The sequence below is a fragment of the Palaemon carinicauda genome, chromosome 36 (assembly GCF_036898095.1).
Source record: "Palaemon carinicauda isolate YSFRI2023 chromosome 36, ASM3689809v2, whole genome shotgun sequence".
NCBI classification, from domain to species: Eukaryota; Metazoa; Arthropoda; class Malacostraca; order Decapoda; family Palaemonidae; genus Palaemon; species Palaemon carinicauda.
Window position 1 is genome coordinate 22,395,288 of NC_090760.1, and position 17,970 is coordinate 22,413,257.

The 17,970-nt window shown below is 43.8% G+C and overlaps 1 protein-coding gene across 5 annotated transcripts in view; it reads right to left on the reverse strand.

The window, feature by feature from the left end:
* Window positions 1-17,970, reverse strand: part of LOC137628806 (eukaryotic translation initiation factor 2D-like) — a 301,426-nt gene that overhangs the window by 78,713 nt on the left and 204,743 nt on the right. For all 5 annotated transcript variants that reach the window (XM_068360030.1, XM_068360031.1, XM_068360032.1 and 2 more), the window contains exon 8: window positions 7,372-7,491. In XM_068360030.1, the coding sequence (XP_068216131.1) occupies window positions 7,372-7,491 (120 nt within the window). The remainder of the gene's footprint in view (window positions 1-7,371; window positions 7,492-17,970) is intronic.

Here is a 17,970-nt window from a genome sequence, read left to right on the forward strand (position 1 = left end):
TTGGTAAAATTTTTCTCTGCAGTATACATTTAGCCCTTTTTTCTTCATATATTTCTACAAAGGAGTCCCACTGTGTATCTGTTTGTTGTTTCGTTGTATTCTAAATTCTTGGTGTATTCCTTATCCGGTTACTCCGTCTTTAGTCTACCCTTTTGATAATTTTCCTTCCTTTTAGATAAGGAACGTTTACCTGAAACCCAATTATTTTGTGGTCACTTTTGCAAATATTTTCGCCTACTGAAACACTGGATACAAAATTTTCTTCTGTTGTTAGCACAATATCTAGTATGTTGTTTCCCCTAGTTGGTTTATCGACCCACTGATGGAGGAATTCATTGTTGACAAATTATAGTAGCCTATGTCCCTCTGTGTTTGATGTAAAAATCATAGTGTCCTGGTTTACTGCTTTATTAAACTCTCCCATTAGGACAGCTAGCTTATTGTTAACTTCTTGTCCAAGTTGTATATACAGCTCTTAGTCCTGTTCTTGTGTTTGATGTGGTCTGTATATTACTAGTATGGACAAGTGTTTCGCTATAGTGTTGATATCTGCACCTGGCACTTCACATTCAGTTTCTAATTCAATTTTAATAGAGTTTAAGTTATTTTTAACATAAAGCATTACCCCCTCCCTTTTTTTATAAGGCAATCTTTATTGAAAAGTTTGAAACCTGGGATTTCGTATTCTCTGATAAAACCCTTTGTTTTTTCTTGAATCCAGGTCTTGGTAATGCCTATGACATCTAGTTCCTCAGTAGCTATCATTGCCCTGAAGCTTTCCATTTTGTTTTTAACTGCCTAAGCATTGAATTATGCCACTCTAAGGATATTTTCTATTTTTTTTCTCTTCCTCTGTGGCTTTGCTAGTTTCCCTGATTTAATAGTGTTTTAGTTTTATTTTTATCTGCATTATCCAAGTTTTCCTCTATTTGTTGTTGGAGGATTTTCTAAGGGTCTAGTTTGTTCATGGTCTACTCTGTTTAAGTAATTGTACAGGCTGAGATTAAATTGGTTTCCGTATAGTCTCTTGCTTTCTTCACTAAAGTGTTTTCTGTCCCTTTTGCATAATTTTCTCTTGCCGTAGCAAGTGTCCCACAGATCTATAAATTTAACTTTCTTTTTCTGGCATGTGGACTTAAGCCCTTCACTTATCCCTATGGCCTTACGGTGGGTGAATTGGCAGACATTAAGTCTTGGGAGAATACCTATAACTATAGTATTATTGGTCTTGTTTCTAGCAGTTTCAACAGTTTTCTCTAGATGTTTAACCAAAGGTTCTGTTTGGTCAGCAGTATCCAATCTTAGGAATAGGCAATTTCCAGTTGCTTGAACAATAGTAGTGGTCTTGTTGTTCTCTGTTAGTTTTACTAACTAATTCTTCTATCTTCTGTGCGTTGGCATCTGGATAGGGCCGGACCTTACTCCTCTTTTTGAGGCCGAAGTGCTCCCCTTGGTCCTTTATCATAGTCTCCAATTAATAATGTCTCATCTTCCTCTTCCTATGCTAGGGGGGGAGGGGGTGAATCTGTTGTCGGTGGTAGTTTCATTTCTACTCAGTTGTTTAATCTTCCTGGCCTTAGTTACCCTTCCTTTAGCGGGTTTCATGAATTCTCTGCTTTTTCTCGGTTATTTCCTCTCAAGGTTCTGTATTTGATTTTACCTTATTTTGTATTTCTTGGATACTAATCCCATATTCTACCACATCATCTATGACTTCTTTGTTCCTTATTTCTATCTTTTGGAACTTGGACATGATACTGTATCTATCTATTGTTTTCCTAGTTCTTGGTTTTAATTTTTCAATTTTTCTATTTCCTGTTCCTCCTGACAAAACGGGCATAAACTATTACAGTGCAAGTTTACAGTGCACCCTTCTTTGAAGTCTACACACCATTTGTTTATTTGGTATTTTGCACATGTGTCCTTTAACTTCAGTTTCTCACTCATGATTAATTTCTCTGTGATATCTAATGTGTATATTTGGAAATCTCAGCTAATAAATTCTATAAATATTAGCTTTGTGGCCACTTGTGTAAAAAGGGACGGGTGGCTGATAATTATCCACCTGATGCCGCATCTGAAAAATTCGGGGTGACTTTCCACCTTTTCTGTCCCTAACCTTCCATTAGTGCTCCCATACCAACAGTCAAGTTTCCTCAACGTTTGGGCTGTCCTTGACACGCCGCAGCTCACAACTGAGCAACACAAGGCAAAAGCCTGTTTTCTTGCCAGGATTGACAGCGAAAGGCTAGCTATTACTGGGATTTCCAGACATCCATGAAGAGCCAGGCTCTTCGGTACTACAGAGTTTTACCAAGAAGCAGCAACTGGGTTTTTTATTGGCCAGGGCTCCAACAAGGCGCAAAAGATATGTCAACTTCATGAGCAGTTAAGCCTATTTCGCTGGGGTCGGTCACAGGGAATGGTCAGCTATTACACTTTAGGAATGTGCTTTGTGGGGCACTGATAGCACAATTCCATTCTTGCATCCCATGTCAACCTTGTATTCCTCAGTCCCAGTCTCTCGAAACCTGTGAGCGATTTCCTAGCGTTGTTTATAGAAGTTCCAAAGCCTCGCTCTGACGCATGAGGTAGCTGTCACCGCCTTAATGTCTATATGTGTATAGGCTAGTTATAAATAGCCGTCGTATCTAAATATCTAATGTTTTTAAATCTTTTATCCTTTCTTATTTTTTTCATATTTAATCCAAGAGATGGAAAGTTTGGATAGAAGGGTTGAGAAAGAGAGAAAAACAGAAATATGAAAATGTAGAAAAGTTAATGGTGGTCCGGTCCTAGTCTGAATGCTCAGAGCAGGTCTTAGCGGCATGGTTAAATCTACAAAGTTGGAAAAAACCTCCCCAACGCCATCGCCTACCCCTTCATCGCATCTCGCAAACTCTCATTTCAACAAAGTGCCGAGAGAGAGAGAGAGAGAGAGAGAGAGAGAGAGAGAGAGAGAGAGAGAGAGAGAGAGAGAGAGAGAGAGAGAGAGCAACGTATTCATATGATAACCAACAATAATAGCTATAAACGAACTATATGGAAATTGTGATATCTTTTAACATATTGGTGCTGATGTAATATTCATTCTGAAGATCTTTTGAATGAGTCAAGAAATTATATAAATGATACCACTCCTTGTTATTCGTATGTGCGCATAACCATAATACAGTAGCATGACCTTGAGATCAGCTGATGACTACCAAAAGTAAAACAAAAGTAATTGTTGATTATTGAAATGTTTCCGAAATTGAAAAATAGAATACAAACATGCTTTAATAAATCACAATTGAACACAATAATGTCTGAAGAAATATGAAGACTTACTTATGAACTAAAAAGGAAATACTCTATGAAGCTTTAAAAAAGAACCATCTGTACGTGGGCACCCATACACGCACAGAGAAAGAGAGGGAAAGTGTTTGTATGATAACTAATAATAATGGCTTACAAATGAACTGTATGGAAACTATATCATCTTGTAACATATTGGTGCTAATGTAATATCATTACGAAGATATTTCAAATAAGTTAAGAAATTATATAAACACTACGCCTTGTTATTTGTATGTGTGCATTTCTCGATATGGTAGCGGGACTTTGAGATCAGCTGATAACCAAAGTTGAATAAAAAAAAAAAAAGTCGTTAATCGTTGATTGTTAAATTGCTTCAAAAATATATACAGTAATAAAAAATGTTCTAATAGAGCATATGATATTCTATGAAACAAGAAAATTAAATGATGATATACAGTAAGCAAATACTGATAAAATATAACAGATGATTACAATATCATGACACACCATAATAAATCTACGGACACTTCACTTTTTAAGTTTGATATACATCCAGGTTGAATTAGGAGGCATCTCTCGGTCCCTATCTCAGTCGTAAATTGATGACTACCTGTACTTGCTTGCTATTATTCATAAATGTAAGCACAAGCTGACTCTACTGCTTCGGGACTAGAGGCTTGCAAAAATAGCCTTGCAAGGGTATGTCTCACTAGACCACTGTGCCCTGAGGGCAGGGCAGGATGGGGAGAGATTACAAGAGATAGGAGGCCAACACCATATGAGTGCTCTAAAGATCTCTCTATCCTGTAGGAAAGAGAAGCCCGAGGCAGTAACCCAAAAGGATTACGTTTCACAATATTAGGCGTCTTCCTAAGAACGGTGCAATGTGGCGGCCCAAAGCGGTCGGAAAGCATTCTTATCTGCATCAATACCTTAGCAGGATTATGTCTAATGAGACTCGTTGTGCTGGCTCATGCGGTGGCCGCAAACAATCAACAAGCATCCCAATGTGTGGCAATAATATCTGAGGGTTTTGTCTTGAGCGAGCATACACGTGCAATTGAAAGACCTTGTACCAGCCCCTTTTTATAGAAGCATTAGCAAGCTCTTGTAGTTTTGTAGACCTCCTTAGGGTGAAGAGCTTGCCTGCACACCTCGCTATGCTTAGCATCAGGTGGGCTCTCCTCCCATTAAAAAACGTAGTCTCACATGTAAGGGTTTGTTGGCTTCAGTACACAAAGAACATAAACACTAGTCAGGTTCTCAAAGGAGGCAGGCAAGTCAGGATAAGTAAACTAGTTGTATGTCGAGGTAAGTGCTTGCCAGCATCAATGAGTACTAGCGAACACCAACAAATACTAGCAAGCGCCACTGAACGCTGGCGAACGTTAGCGAACAATGGCGAACGTTGATGAGGCGAGTGTTACCTGACACCTATAAAGATATAAAGATGCCAGTACAAGCTACTGAAGTAGCATGTATTTGAGGCAATAGCAAGCTGAAGCTCTGCACACTGGCAAGTAGTCTGTCGCACACTCGCAATGGGTACAATGGCGAGCAACCTGGGTTACTAACATATCTTTGCCGGAAAGAGGAGTTCACCCACCCACCTCACTAGTGCTAAGTGGATGGGTGGACAACATTAAGCATGACTTCTGTATAAGACTAAGGTCTCTGCAAAGAACTCATGCTCGTCTTATCACCAACAGGGGGTTGGCGAGTAGCCTTATGTCCTCCCTTCGCAAGGAGACAAAAAAGCAGTGCTGAATTTGTAGAACAGAAGATTCTCCCTTATGAGAGGTAGAAACCCTCCATGAGCTCTGTTGTGCCCAAAGAGTTACAGTATAGCCTACGAGACTCGTTGATGGGAGAGGCAGCGACTGCAAGCAGTCGGCAGGCATCACCATCTGCGGCAATAACCCCGAAGGAAAATTGCTCACCAAAATCGTTACTATACCCTGAGGGTATGGTGGAGAGGGGCGTGAGCTGCAGACACACTCCAAACTGCGTCATCATCAAGCTCTGAGAAGCTTTGCTCTTAAGAGCTAGAACGAGGCAAAGAAGAATCCAATACCCACTGGTGGAAATCCCGAGGGGGGGGAGACCACTCAGGTAAGGAACATCTCTCACGCGGGCGGGAAGGGCGCCCAACACATGTGGCCACTGGAAGTGAGGACTTCCCGCAAACAAGATGACAGCTAAACAGTGGTAGGAGACACTGCAGGGAGCTCCTCTCACAAACGGGAAGGCTGCTGAACAGCGGACGGATGAGTTGCCCTACACCTGGAGGCGGACCTCAGGAGCGAACTGCTTTCTGTCAAAAACTTTAGTAAGCTCAAGTTGATGGATGGCATCAAGTGCTGCCTGTGAAACATAGCCGAAGCTAGTTTCTGGGTTCACCCCGAAGGGATCTACTGACTGGAAACCCCGAGGGGCACCAGTATGCAACTGCTCTTATTCCTATGTCAGAGCTGCAGGAACAAAGGTGAGCAGAAGCAGAGAGTACTGCCACTAACTGTAGCCCCTCGGAGACCACTCCTTAGTGGGAAGGCCCGAAAGCCCCAAGGAGGGCAGGAGTTGCCACAAACGGCAATGGGAGACTCCCCAGGTGGTAACTGTCATCTTTGCTAAGGGAAGTGACGGAGTCTGCACTTACAGGTAGACCGGGGTTTGCACTCTGAAAAGTAAGAGGGTTTTAAACTTTTTAGTCAATTAGCTAGTTAAAAGATTTTTGATGGGAGAGGAGAGCAAGACCACGTCTTGACTCTACGGAGCTGAAACAAAAATGGCGTTCAGTTATTGGTGCTGGTGTGAGCGGGGTGGTTGGTCTAGCCTTGCTCCCTATTCACTAACCAGATGAAGGTAGTTACACATCACGCACAGGTTTTGCGGCTACTTTCAGCTGTTGCCAACATAAATATCAACTGTAAAGATCGAAAGAGTTTGCATATAGTAACGGAACTAACAAATTAGGGTAACACTTAGAATAAGGCCTTGAAACTGGTAACTTATCAAATTGTAGCCAACATAAGTGTCCAAGAACTAGAATTTTATGAATTATAACTAAATCAATTTTCTATGTCTGAACAACTAATTGTTTTCAGATTCGTCTGACTCAAAACCTCCGTTCCATCGAGTTCCAGTATCTTTTACTCTAATAAGGATATGTCTCTAAAACATTCTGTTATAAAACACACATTGGGGGCACCAAATGGATAAATATTATTTTCTGAGCTAATTACGGAGAGAACAACGATGAACCATATCCATCGAAAACCTGTTCACTTTACATTTAAACCAATATCTTAGAAAAAGATCAGCCACAGACATACACAAATAGCATAGAATGGCTACACCTTATAAATATTACTCGCAGATGTGTAAACATAAAAAAATGCTGAAATGTGCAATTGCATGAAACAGAAAAGTTAGAGGTTGTAGTGGTAACAACCACTGATATCTGAAGAGTTCACATTTTTCCTTGTGCTAGCCCACAGCCAGTTTTGGACCTAACTTGGAGGAAGGAGGGAATAAAAGAAAGGGAATTTACTCTATAATTTAATCTAGAGATCGCCAACTTAGCACTTCCACTTAATTAAAAGACAACTTCCATTTACGAGTTGAATATTTTTCATGAAAATTTACTAGTTGAAAATGATCCTTCATAACAGGAAATGAGGGAACTACATGCTTCACAATGATTATTCATCATCACCCAGCAATAATTCCCTTGAACAACCCCCAAAAGAAAACAGGGCAAAGCCACAATTCATCCCCTTTACTACAAAAAATGAAATCGAGTTTTTATAGAAACTTTCAAAAACGAAATCACAATCTGGGGAGTAGGTATCGGCATTAGGACGAACATGTAGTGGTGAATGTACAGAAAGATAAAATGAGATAATCTACCTACGATGTAGTATTCACATACACAACCATATGATCACAATACAGAACTAGAGGGGCTAGGCAATTTCAAAGAAAGTAAATGGGAAATTTTGAGTCCAAGAGTAGATGTGGACATCTAACCAGCTTCAAGAGAACTTCATCTAAATAAAATGGTACACTTACCTGGTCAACAACAAAGTTTTTGATGTCTTCATGATTCCAGTTAACTGCAGTAATATTTTCAATACCTTTCGGAAATTCCTTAACTGATATTATGTTGTTCTTGGCCATGGCATTCAGGAACTGTAAAAATCAAGAAATATACAAGTCATAACCAAAACTCATGAAGCTGTGTATGATGAGAATATTGTAATAATACTGTATATACATAATCCTCTAGAACATAAAATACACACAAGATGTACAGCATACAATACTATACTGTATAATGTACTTATGGAAATGGACTTTGGACTCAATAGAGGGAATCGTTCTTTTACAAGACCTCAATCCCCTCAACCACATACATCAACCAATCACAGTTTTATTTTTACAGTAGAAAAAAAAATATATTCTTAAAATAAAAAAAAAAGTTGTAAAATTAGGGACATTATGTGCATTTAACTATAGAAAAAGCTCGTCTCATCCACCATATTGCTCATTTATAACACTTTAAATGCTAGACTATCTGCAATGGAAAATCTGGCCAAAACCACTGCTATTCCACCCATCATAAATGACTTAATTCAAGTTCACATTTATGAAATATGTGAGGTATAAACAAATAAACCATATATATATATATATATATATATATATATATATATATATATATATATATATATATATATATAATATATATATATATATATATATATATATATATATATATATATATATATATATATATACAGTGGTACCTCTACATACGAATTTAATTCGTTCCACAACCAACTTCGGATGTAGAAAATGTTCGGATGTAGAAACGAATTATCCCATAGGAATACATGGTAATTCATTTAATTCGTTCCTCAGCCTAAAAACCCATAATAAATCCTTAATAAATGGCTACACATAATTACACATAACAATAACATAACTGCATAATATGAAAGAAGCATGTAAAAAAGATAATTATAAAGAAATAATAAATAAAAAATGTGTTCTATTGCCACTTTACCTTAGAGACAGGCCAACGCAGGTGTAGGATTTGCTACGCCAGGAGACGGACGATCGGCGAGAAGGTAGACATGGTGTTAACATGTTCTTTGAATAAATACTCTCTCTCTCTCTCTCTCTCTCTCTCTCTCTCTCTCTCTCTCTCTCTCTCTCTCTCTCTCTCTCTCTCTCTCTTTTTCTTCTTCACTGTTAGTGTTAGAGACGTCTATTAATTTTTTTCTGAGAGAGAGAGAGAGAGAGAGAGAGAGAGAGAGAGAGAGAGAGAGAGAGAGAGAGAGAGAGAGAGAGAGAGAGAGAGAGATTAAACAAAAATGAGAGATTAAACAAAAATGTGTTGTGTACATATGATTTTTAACAGCGTTAACGAGTTGAAAGACAGTTAAATGTAACTAAAAAAACAATATCAGCGAATCTGAATTCCTTTATTAACTAAAACAAATATTGATACAAACACACTCGTGTGCGTATGCGGAAACACACATACATACACACACACGAGGAGACACAATCGGCGAGGAGGTAGAGATGGTGACTGCGATAACATACCGTAACTTACACTCCGGAAATTTTAATCTAACTTAGCTTATTTATTTTTTTTTTTTTTTATATTTCATATTTTTTACATTTTTTTTCTTTTGATTTTTTATTTTCATCACTTTCAATGACGAGTTATGTTATCTCAGTCACCATCTCTACCTCCTCCCTGACCGTCTCTCTTACTGCGTAGTAATTTTTGCACCTGTGTGTGTGTTTGTGCATACGCACACGAGTGTGTTTGTATCAATATTTGTTTTAGTTAATAAAGGAATTCAGATTAGCAGTTATTACTTTCTTAGTAACATTTAATTGTTTTTCAACTCGTTGACGCTGTTAAAAAACGGATTTTGAGCGAAGCGAAAAATCTATTTTTGGGTGAGATAGCCATGGCGTCCTGATGGAAGGTTCCTTTTTGGTAGCTTCCTTGGGTATAAAACTACTAAGATATTCCCAGAGAATTTAACCACAGGTTATCACAGAATTCTAACTTCTGGAGCGAGTATCCCAAAGGTTTCCCTTTAAGACATCGTAAATCAACAGGGGACGCATGTCTGAACGCGCCATATAGCTATCTACACCCCGAACAGAGTTAATGCTTCGGTGTGTAAGGGTTGAGAATAGCTGGGAGCCGCTCCACAGCCAATCTCACTCGTGGCTACTACTGATACTCGAGACGTAAACAAACGGGCGCCATTGCTCAAATGACGTCACGCCCGTCTTCATCCTGAAGCCAGTTGCTTGCCCATCACCATGATACAGTAGAACAGGGTGGGATCTAAAACTGGACGAAGTAGCAGGGAGGGTCCATCAGGACGCCATGGCTATCTCACCCAAAAATAGATTTTTCGCTTCGCTCAAAATCCGTTTTTTGGGCTCAAGCCATGGCGTCCTGATGGAAGAATACCAGAGAATCAATGTATCGTGGTAGATTTTCCCTTAATAGTAAGTGCCAAGGCATTGACAAAACAGCATAGTAATCTTTGATAAAGGACCATAGGGAAGAAGCATCCTGCCCCCCTTGGCAGTGAAGTTCCCATGGGCCATGCCGACGTCAAAGTGGTATTGAAGGGCTATTCATCCTGATAGAAGAACTTGAAGAACTTGGAGATGAAGCCGAATGTTTGGTATTTGTATAGGAACATTCTGAAAATTAGACCAGTGGTGGTTGGGCACTGTGTATTGAGAATGATGGTTCAACTCCCGGGTATTAAAAGTAAGTATTCGTGTTGGAACCTTACATAATCAGAGTGAATATAAATTAAGAGTTAGCATCTTAATTTCTTCATAACCATAAGGAAAAGGGGGAATAATAAAACTATGACAGGCATGTATTTCATAGTAAGTAGGAGCTGATTGAGACGCACAGGTAATAAAATAGAAATTTTATTTCACAAATGCAGAAATTAAATAATTTACAGCAGAAAGTAAAATTCTTTTACAGTAATTATAATGTACATAGTAATAAAGACTTGCTCTTGAATCTGAAAAGGAATTTCAAGTTTATTAGTAGGCACTCGTTCTCGAGGAACGCAAGTCTTTGATAAAACACATCATGCTCAGGGCATGCGGCACTTGTGTGACAACTATGACATTTCACCTGGGATAAGAACAGTTATAAAAGCACTAAGTGTTTTCGACATCACTATGAATCGCTCGAGGGTCAACATAGGCACCCGAAGAGTTAGAGTCCCAAGTAACTCACTGTTCTACGCAGAGTTAGGTGCAGGTTTCATAACACTACCTGCGGCTACCACAAAATGTTTGACTTCGTGCACTTGTTTCGCATAATGTTTAAAGAAAACTCGCGAGGACTTCCAACCCGTGAAGTTTTTAAGGCTTTCAAAGTCCATACTCTGAAAGAAATTCAGAGATGATGCCACTTTTCTAGGATCATGACCAGCGGGTGTACTGTTAGGATCCGCTCTGCGAATGAAGTAGGTGATTTTCGCTCTTAATTGTTTCAGTGACAGGTCGCTGCCCGATGTTTCTCCTTTGAAGAGTTGGCCTCCACCAAAGTTTGAAGTTCTGCGAAGATAGACCTTGAGGCTCTCTACTGGACATAGAGAGGCATCCTCCTTCAGGGGGCATATTCTCCAAGGGCCCCATCTTTTGGTGGGTAATTCATTTTTGGCGAGAAACGTCGGATCAGGGGAGAGGGTAACTTCTCCTGTATCGGTAAACAGGATGTGTCCATCCTCTCTTGATAATGCCACTATTTCGCTGACTCGAGCTCCTGAAGCGAGAGGAAAGAGAAATATAACTTTCTGAGTCAGATCCTTGAGAGGGCATGAATCATTGTCCAAGTTGGAGGCGAAATGGAGCACCTTGTCTAGTGACCAGGAGATCGGTTTCGGTGGGGGTGCTGGGCGTAGGCGAGCACATGCTTTCGGTAGTTTGTTGAAGATGTCGCTGGACAGATCAATTTGGAAAGCATATAGAATTGGTCTGGTCAAGGCCGATTTGCAGGTTGATATCGTATTGGCTGCTAATCCCTGTCCATGAAGGTGAATAAAGAAGGACATGCAGAAATCAATCGTGATTTCTTTAGGATTTTTTGTCTTGACGAAGGAGACCCATTTCCTCCAGGATGATTCATATTGCCGTCTTGTGGATTCGGTCTTGTATTCCTCTAGGAAGTCCAGACTTTTCTTCGAGATCCCAAACCTCTTCTTTGCGGCTAGGGAGAGAAAATCATGAGATGAAGGTCCTTGATTTTCGATGATGAAGCGAAGACAGTCGACTTCTGTACTTGTTGAGAGAGAACTGGGCCCGGGAGAGGGATCAGCTTGGGCTGCAGCTCCAGGACCAGGGGGTACCAGTTGCTCCGAGGCCACTTGGGAGCCACTAGGGCCGCTGTCCCTTTGAAGGTTCTCAGTTTGGAGAGGACTTTCAACAGAAGGTTGGTGGGGGGGAACAGGTAGATCTTGGACCATCTGTTCCAATCCAGTGACATGGCATCCACTGCTTCTGCTTTGGGGTCCTCGTACGGGGCCACATACCGAGGAAGTTGATTGTTGTCGCTCGTTGCAAAGAGATCTATCTGAAGTTCTGGGACTTGGTGAGAGATGAAGGAGAACGATCTTGCGTCTAGAGACCATTCCGACTCTATCGGGTTTGTCCGAGATAGAGCATCCGCTGTCACGTTGCGGAATCCTTGTAGGTGAACTGCAGACAGGTGCCACTTCTTCTTCTCTGCCAGACGGAAGATTGGGAGAAGCACCTGATTTATCTGGGGCGATCTTGAGCCTTGGCGATTGAGACAACGAACTACCACCGAGTTGTCTAGGGTTAGACGGATGTGGATCGAGGGCGGCGGGGATAACTTCTTCAGGGTTAGAAGGACCGCCATAGCCTCCAAGATGTTTATGTGGAACGTCTTGAACAGGGGAGACCAGGTGCCTTGAGCCTGTTTTTGGTGGGAGTGACCTCCCCAACCCTCCAGCGAAGCGTCCGTGTGGATGTTGAGTGATGGAGGAGGGTGTTGGAGAGGAATGGACCTTTTCAGGGCCTTTGCTTCTGACCACGGCTTTAGGAGAAGTCGCAGTCTGTTTGGAAGCCGTCTCTTGAGGTCTCTTCGAGCGATGGATGCCGAACGTCTCCAGACTCCCGCGGCATCCTTTAGCTGTGCGCGAAGCACTGGGTTTGTCACTGAGGCGAACTGTAGAGAGCCTAGAACTCGTTCCTGCTGGCGTCTTGAAATGCGTTTGGATTTCAGCAGTCGCTTGACAGACCCTGCTATTTCCTTCCTTTTCTTCTGGGGGATGGAAAGGCGGTGTGACTGAAGGTTCCAGTGGATTCCCAACCACTGGAACTTCTGAGCTGGAGAGAGGCGAGATTTTTTCTCGTTGATCTTGAATCCCAGGTGTTCTAGGTACTGGGTGACTTTGTTGCAAGATTTTACACAATCTTCGGGCGATGGAGCCCAGACTAGCCAGTCGTCGAGGTAGGCCATCACCTGGACGTTTCGTAGGCGGAGCTGTTGTACTATGGCATCCGCCAGTTTTGTGAAGATCCGAGGGGCCACGTTGAGGCCGAAGGGCATGGCCCGGAAGGCGTAGCTTTTCCTTTGGAGTCGAAATCCTAGGTAGGAGGAAGCGTGATGGTTCATTGGAACGTGCCAGTAGGCATCCGCCAGGTCTATGGAGACCGTGTAGGAACCTCGAGGCAGAAGGGTCCTTATCTGTTGAAGAGTCAGCATCTTGAACTTGTCGTTCGCTATGAACTTGTTGAGGGGGGATAAGTCCAGAATGACTCTGAGTTTGTCTGAGTCTTTCTTGGGGACACAAAACAGTCTCCCTTGGAACCTGGTGGACTTTACCTTCCTTATCACCTTCTTGTTCAAGAGATCTAGGACATATTCTTCCAGAAGAGGGGTTGATTGTTGGAAGAATTGCTGGAAGATTGGGGGTGGTTGAGTCCAACTCCAGCCTAGACCCTTCTTGACGATGCTGTGTGCCCAGGGATCGAAGGTCCAACGATCCTGGAATTGGCGGAGTCTTCCTCCCACCGGAAGCACTTCATTGCTTCTGGTGTCCCGAGGGCTTGCTGCCTCGGCCGCTAGCTCCCTTTCCTCCTCTGCCTCTGGAGGGACGGCGAGAAGCGTCTTTGCTTGCACCTCTGTATGAGCCTCTACCTTTGGGACGAAAGGTAGTTGACTGTTGCTCGAAAGCAGGGGTGAAGACCGGTGACTGTGACAACACCGGTTGGGGGACCAATTGAAAGGTCTGTTGTGGTTGGGCAACCACTTGGGAGGTAGCGGGTCCCGGAAACTGACGTCTTTGTTGACGTTGCTGGGGTTTCTGTTTTTGGGATTTCCTCTTAGGTTGAGGTCCGTCGTCCTGAGAGGGTTTCCTTTTCCTGGACATGCCCCACTTGTGGAGAAGGTTCCTATTCTCCGTGGCGGCTCTGTCGGTGATTTCCTTCACGAGGTCAGAAGGAAAGAGGTGTTTACCCCAGATGTTGGAGGAAATCAGCCTCCGGGGTTCGTGTTTCACGGTGGCACCTGCAAACACGAATTCACGACAGGCTCTCCGAGCCTTTATGAAGTGGTACAAGTCCTTCATCACGGTCATCATGTGGGATTTGGAGAGTACCATGTAGTGGTCTGGTACTCTGGTGTCACAGGCCATAATTTCAAGTTGGACTTGATGAGATAAGGATGCTGCGAGCCTCTCCTTCGTATCTTGTTCCCGACGAAGGAGGTGATCGTTGAGCTTAGGGAGGTCTTCATTAAACTGACGTCCGGCGACGTCAGGATCTAGCTTTCCCACGACGAAAGTATGCTGGACATCCTTCCAGTGTCGAGCGTCAGGGGGAGTTACTATGGAGAAGGGTCTGCACTCCTCCAGTGCAGGGCAGGCTTTCCCCTCTTCCGCAGCTTTAAGGCACGCAGCTAAGGCCTTTTCCAGGAATGGAAGAACCGCACTTTCAGGTGCGACATAAGTAGGGTGCTTCTTGCTCAGGGCCGGAAGCTTAGAGCAGGTAAAGCCCCTACTCTTGAATGTGGTGGCTAGCATAGCCTGGGCCTTTGCGAGATCGAACACTATCTCTTCCTTCGGTTCGGTCTCTTCCTTCGAGGCAGGTTCAGAACGCAGACGGACGTAACAGTCCGGGTAGGCCTCAAAGTTTGGGAAGAACTCCACGTCTTCCAAGGGGACCGTGCCGATCTTATCGCTGACGAAGATCCTGCCGGTCGCGATAACCATATGCTCAGCATACCTCCACGGGTTGGCATGTGAGCAAGCGGGGAGATCCTTAACCGAAATCCTCTTCGGTTCTCTGGATCCCATCATGGACCTGATGAACTCCTGATTCTCCTTCAACCTGTCGTCCATGACGGCTCTAATCAGTCGGATCATTTCTTGAGTGGAAGAAGAGGGATCCGGGGTCGAGGAGGTAGACGGAATAGACACTTCCGTCGGTGTAGGAGTAGGAGCGGGGATGGAAGGAGGAGCGACCTCTTGCTCCGACTCGGTGTATTCCACCTTGTCTTCGTCATCTTCGGCTCCTTGAGCCATAAGCGTCTTCTCCGTGTCTTCCGAGACATCCGACATCTGTTCGTCATCTTCGGAATCCAGGCGGCACTCATGCATGGACTGAGCCATGACAACATCAGGTTCCACTGTAAGTTGGACAATGGGAATCACGTCTTTGGGTACCACTGAATCAGGGGAGGCCTTAGGGAACAGGAGTGACCTCAATTCTTCGGTGGCCAGGTAAGGTCCGGTGGCATTTTTCTGGAAGCCACGCACCCACTTGCGTAGCTTTTCACGAGAAATGTCTCTGACCTCCGCTGAGGGAGGGTTATGGAAGGCGTCAACTAGGTGAGCCTGGCAGACCGTACAGTTCAGTGGATTCCAAAACTTCAGATCCCCTTTCTTGTCGGCAAAAGGGGCGTGAGTCCTGCAAGCCGTATGCCCGTAAAACTGCGGGCGTTTCACAGCGCAGAAGGCGAAGTCACACTTCATCTGCTCCTCCTGTGGAAGAAAGAGAAAATGAGTATGGGGGAGTCATAAGAATGGCTCTTAAACTAAGTTAATATTAATTATTAATTTTAACTTAATGAAGGGTGTGATGCATAGAGATTGAAATAGTAAAGGAGAACATACTCCATGCATCTCGCCCGGCTGGTTACCGTAAGCTTTGTCCTTGGATAATCCGAGAGACCGAAGGCACCGGATAGTATTCCTTAGAGTTCCATAGGGCAATGGAATTCCGTGGAAAAACCAAGGATAAGATTGGGACCGAGATCATTCGGTCCCAAACTAGGGGCTAGAGGGCCTCCTTTTAAGGTAACTGCTTCCGGCAACCAGCCGCGCTAAGATGCACGCAGCATGCTGGAATTTAGAAGAATGCAAAGAGACAGCATGATCACTAACAGAACAGTACCAAGGTATTGATCTTAATAGTGGAAACAGCCCATCTGTTTGCGGTATAGGGCTATCAGTATCATATGATAGCTAGAAGAAGGGGGTGCAAGTATTCTTGACGCCTCCGGGGGTTTCCGGCAAGCCGCCGGCATGCCGGAGGTCGCTCCGGCAGAGTTTCTGGCATTAGGACAGACAATATTTAAGTCAAGGGTATACCAGGGTGGCGGCCGCCGGTACAACGGCGGCACGCCGGCAGGGGAGCGGCGGCTCCGGCAGTCGGAGGATGCCGGATTGGTGACTGGGACAATGATGTTTATAGCGGAACCGGGTTGCCGGCAGTAGATGCCGGCACTCCGGCGGCCGACCGGCGAGCGGACGACAAGCTAGGAGGGAGGAGAGCCACCGGTAGGAGCCGGCGGCAGTCGGCAGTCCCCCGGCACACAGGGGGCTGGCGGCAAGGGTAGGGAGAGTCACCAAGGTAGGAGGCGGGTATCGCCGACAGTGGAGGCGGCAAGAGACCAGCACCCGGATAGTAAGAGAGACAGGGGGGGAGGGATGCAGGAAGTTCAGTCATGGACTCCGGACATCCCCCCCTTGAGAGGGTGTACCCATGATAGAGGCAGGCTCTATCATCCAGGAGCAGGGGTCACTGAGGACCGGGAGCTAGGTAGCCCAAGGGAGGGCTAGGGGACACCCAAAGAGGGGAGACCCCCATATGCAGAACACATCTAGAGACTAACCCCATAGGACACTATGAAGGGTATATGTACCAGAGCGGACTACACATGGAAGCTCGGGTAGCCCTACTACTCCACCCTAAGGAGGAGTTGTAGGACAGGGGACAGATGGGTATAGACTAACCTAAGCATAGGCTAGGCTATACAAGAGATAGGTGGGGAGGGGAGTAGAGAGAAGTCTTCCAAGGAAGGGTTTCTGTACCAGAGCGGCCACTAGGGAAAGGGAGGACACTCCCTAACCTAAGATAAGGCAGACCGGCTGAAACGGTGCATGGGTACAGTTTCAGCAGGGAACAGAGAAACCTTCCTAACCTAACCTAGAGCAGGGCTAATAGTCCTGAACTAGGAAAGGTAGAAGACATATCGCTATCGCAGGATAGTCATAGACTAATCCTAGCCATAGAGGTAGGGCTAGCCTAACCTCACTCTCGGACGCAACCCTAAGGGGGGTTCATTCCCATAGGGAGGACTGAGAGGCGATAAATACTCCATTAGACACTTGATCCCTCTACTCAGAAAGGGAATCAAGGCTAATTAGAGGGAATGCCAAGGCAGGGGATGAAGGAAGCATATAGGGGTCCTACAAGTAGGTTAGGTTAGAAAGAGACACTAACTAACCTATCCCCTATATGGTCCCTGAAGGCGAAAAAACATTTGCATCACGGTCGAAAGTATTGTAAAATAATGCCACTATCTTCATAACTTACCCTAGGATCACTAATAAAATCATGCATGAACACTTATATACAGGCGCTCTGGCCTGGGGGCTATAGTAGCCGACTGGTATGAGGTCAATCGATGACCGAAAAAAAAAAGCGTCGAAACACGATATAAAAGTTCCTAGCTATGAAGACTAAATAAACTAATGTATTCGATTAGTAAATAAGGCCGGAAGCGTTGTTGTGGCTAACTAAATAAGGCATGCATAACAACAACGACGCCATAAAATGGCGGGTCCGGTAGAGGCACAGCTCTGCCACAAAACAGCAATTATCTCGGAAAGTAATATTTACTTTACGGTCAGAGCTTAACTAAACAATACTGGAACCTTGTACTCAACTTTCCAGAAGATGGTGAGGCTGAAGGTAGCGACATAACGTAGATGCAAATCGATAAATGAAGCACAGGGAAAATCCGTCTAAGTAGGGCAGCTACTAAACAAAGGATGAAGACGGGCGTGACGTCATTTGAGCAATGGCGCCCGTTTGTTTACGTCTCGAGTATCAGTAGTAGCCACGAGTGAGATTGGCTGTGGAGCGGCTCCCAGCTATTCTCAACCCTTACACACCGAAGCATTAACTCTGTTCGGGGTGTAGATAGCTATGTGGCGCGTTCAGACATGCGTCCCCTGTTGATTTACGATGTCTTAAAGGGAAACCTTTGGGATACTCGCTCCAGAAGTTAGAATTCTGTGATAACCTGTGGTTAAATTCTCTGGGAATATCTTAGTAGTTTTATAC